The sequence below is a fragment of the Vicia villosa genome, linkage group LG4 (assembly GCF_029867415.1).
Source record: "Vicia villosa cultivar HV-30 ecotype Madison, WI linkage group LG4, Vvil1.0, whole genome shotgun sequence".
NCBI lineage: Eukaryota > Viridiplantae > Streptophyta > Magnoliopsida > Fabales > Fabaceae > Vicia > Vicia villosa.
The window spans coordinates 68,017,572-68,019,649 of NC_081183.1; the positions used below are offsets into that span (position 1 = coordinate 68,017,572).

General features: G+C 36.3%; 1 protein-coding gene across 1 annotated transcript; it reads right to left on the bottom strand.

The window, feature by feature from the left end:
- Positions 1–884: 884 nt before the first annotated feature.
- LOC131597329 (uncharacterized) lies at positions 885–1,343 on the bottom strand. The gene has a single exon (XM_058870033.1). It carries the CDS (start codon positions 1,341–1,343, stop codon positions 885–887), a length of 459 nt encoding a protein of 152 aa, XP_058726016.1.
- Between the last annotated feature and the right edge of the window lie 735 nt (positions 1,344–2,078).

Consider the following 2,078-nt stretch of genomic DNA (forward strand, 5'->3'; position numbering starts at 1 on the left):
CTACAAATAATTCACTTGGATTAGGCAAAACTAATATTGGAACAATCGTCAACTTTTTCTTCAGTTCAACAAAACTATCTTCACACGCAACATCTCACACATATATTTGACCTTTTTGAGTCAAGTGAGTCAAAAGCAGTGCCATCTTAGAAAATCCCTCAATAAACTTGCGATAATAACTAGCCAAACCAATAAAACTTCGTATCTCAGTAGCAGACTTCAAAACTTCCCACTATAACACAACATCAATCTTAGAGGGTCAACAGAAATTCCACCACTTGAAATCACATGGCTAAGGAAACTCACTTCCTTCAACAAGAACTCACACTTTGACAATTTTGCATACAACTTCTTCTATTTCAACTCTTGCAACACAATGAAGACCACCACAAACTTATCCAAGTACAAATGGAAAGTTCGATTCATATATTCCATGAAAACACAATGTACTCATAGTGACCATACCTTATTCTGAAAGCCATCTTCGGAATATCATATGGTTTAACATAAATCTGATGATAACCAGACCCTAAATTAATCTTGCTAAACACACAAGCACCCACTAACTGATCCATCAGATCATTAATCCTCGGAAGTGGATATTTATTCTCAATAGTCACCTTATTCAACTGTCTGTAATCTACGCATAATCTCATACCATCATCATTCTTCTTAACTAACAACACACGAGCACTCCACGAAGAAACACTCGGTCCAATAAATTTTTTTTCAAGTAATTCTTCCAATTGTTTCTTCAGTTCACCTAACTCTGAAGTTGACATCCTATAAAGAGCCATCGACACTGGACTTGTACCTGGTACCAATTCTATAGTAAATTCTACCTCACGCTCTAGTGGTAAATCACTGATGTCATCTGGAAACACCTAAGGGAATTCGCAAAGAACAGGTAACTCAACACTAAAAATTTCATGATCAACGTGCAATGCTGAAAACATTGCAATCATCTGAGCTTCATCCTCTAAAAGTCCTTCTACTTGCTTAGCAGATAAATACAGCAGCTCTCTACCATCACCACACTCTAGGAACCTCACAGTCTTACTGTAGAAATTGATATGAACATAGTTGAACTCTAAACAGTTCATTCCAAGAATAACATCAATTTGGAGCAATGGTAAACACACCAATTCCATCACAAAACTCTTACCATAAATGGTCAAAGGGAAACTCAAACAGACTAGCGCAGTAGTCACAAAACCATTAGTCAGAGTATCGATCACCATACTCCCACTCATAGAAGACAATTTCAAACCCATCATAGTAGCAGATTTAAGTGAAATAAATGATTGAGTAGCACCATCTTTCACAGACTCATGCACTTGCATAACAGAACAAACAACTCTTCACCTTCATCGAACTTAGATTCATGCTCTAGAGGTAAGTCACAAATATCTTCAGGAAAAACATCAGGAATTACACACCACTGACATATCATTAGCCTTCACATTTCTCTATACTATCTGAGAAGCAAACCTCAACAATATTTGATCGTTCTCCCTCATAGACATCCCAACTTGACCGACAAATAAGAATCTCGATTCCATGCTCTCTTCGAGTTCGAGAAACAACACATTTTCAATAACATTTTCAATAACATTTGCAATCTTGCAATACGTAACACACTAAACCAACTATTAACACCAGAAACATCTCAGAGAAGTAAAATATTCTCCCCCATTTATTTCAACCCGACTCCTGCAAACAAGTGGTTAGGAAAACAAGCAAGCACCAACAATGTCTCACACACATGTCGCATATTTAGGAACTAACAACATTAGACAACCTGGAAGGACAAACCGGCCTGCTTTGATACCACTAATGTAACAAACACCCTTTTAAACCTGTAAATATTTCGCATATAATTTATGAAAATTAAATCAAATAGAATCACCTACTCAAGGGTGTCACACTTCATAGGAAATATCAAAATAATAATTCGGCTCCATAACACGGGTTAAATCAATTAAAATATACATCTGATAACAATTCAGCACATTTATTTAAAACTTCGCAGCGGAACCAACGTCACATCATCATAATTAACTTCTCAAAATCCATAC

What these genes read in the sequence shown, in the direction of transcription:
- LOC131597329 (XM_058870033.1), bottom strand. Translation starts at nt 1,343, where the DNA reads ATGCAAGTGCATGAGTCTGTGAAAGATGGTGCTACTCAATCATTTATT.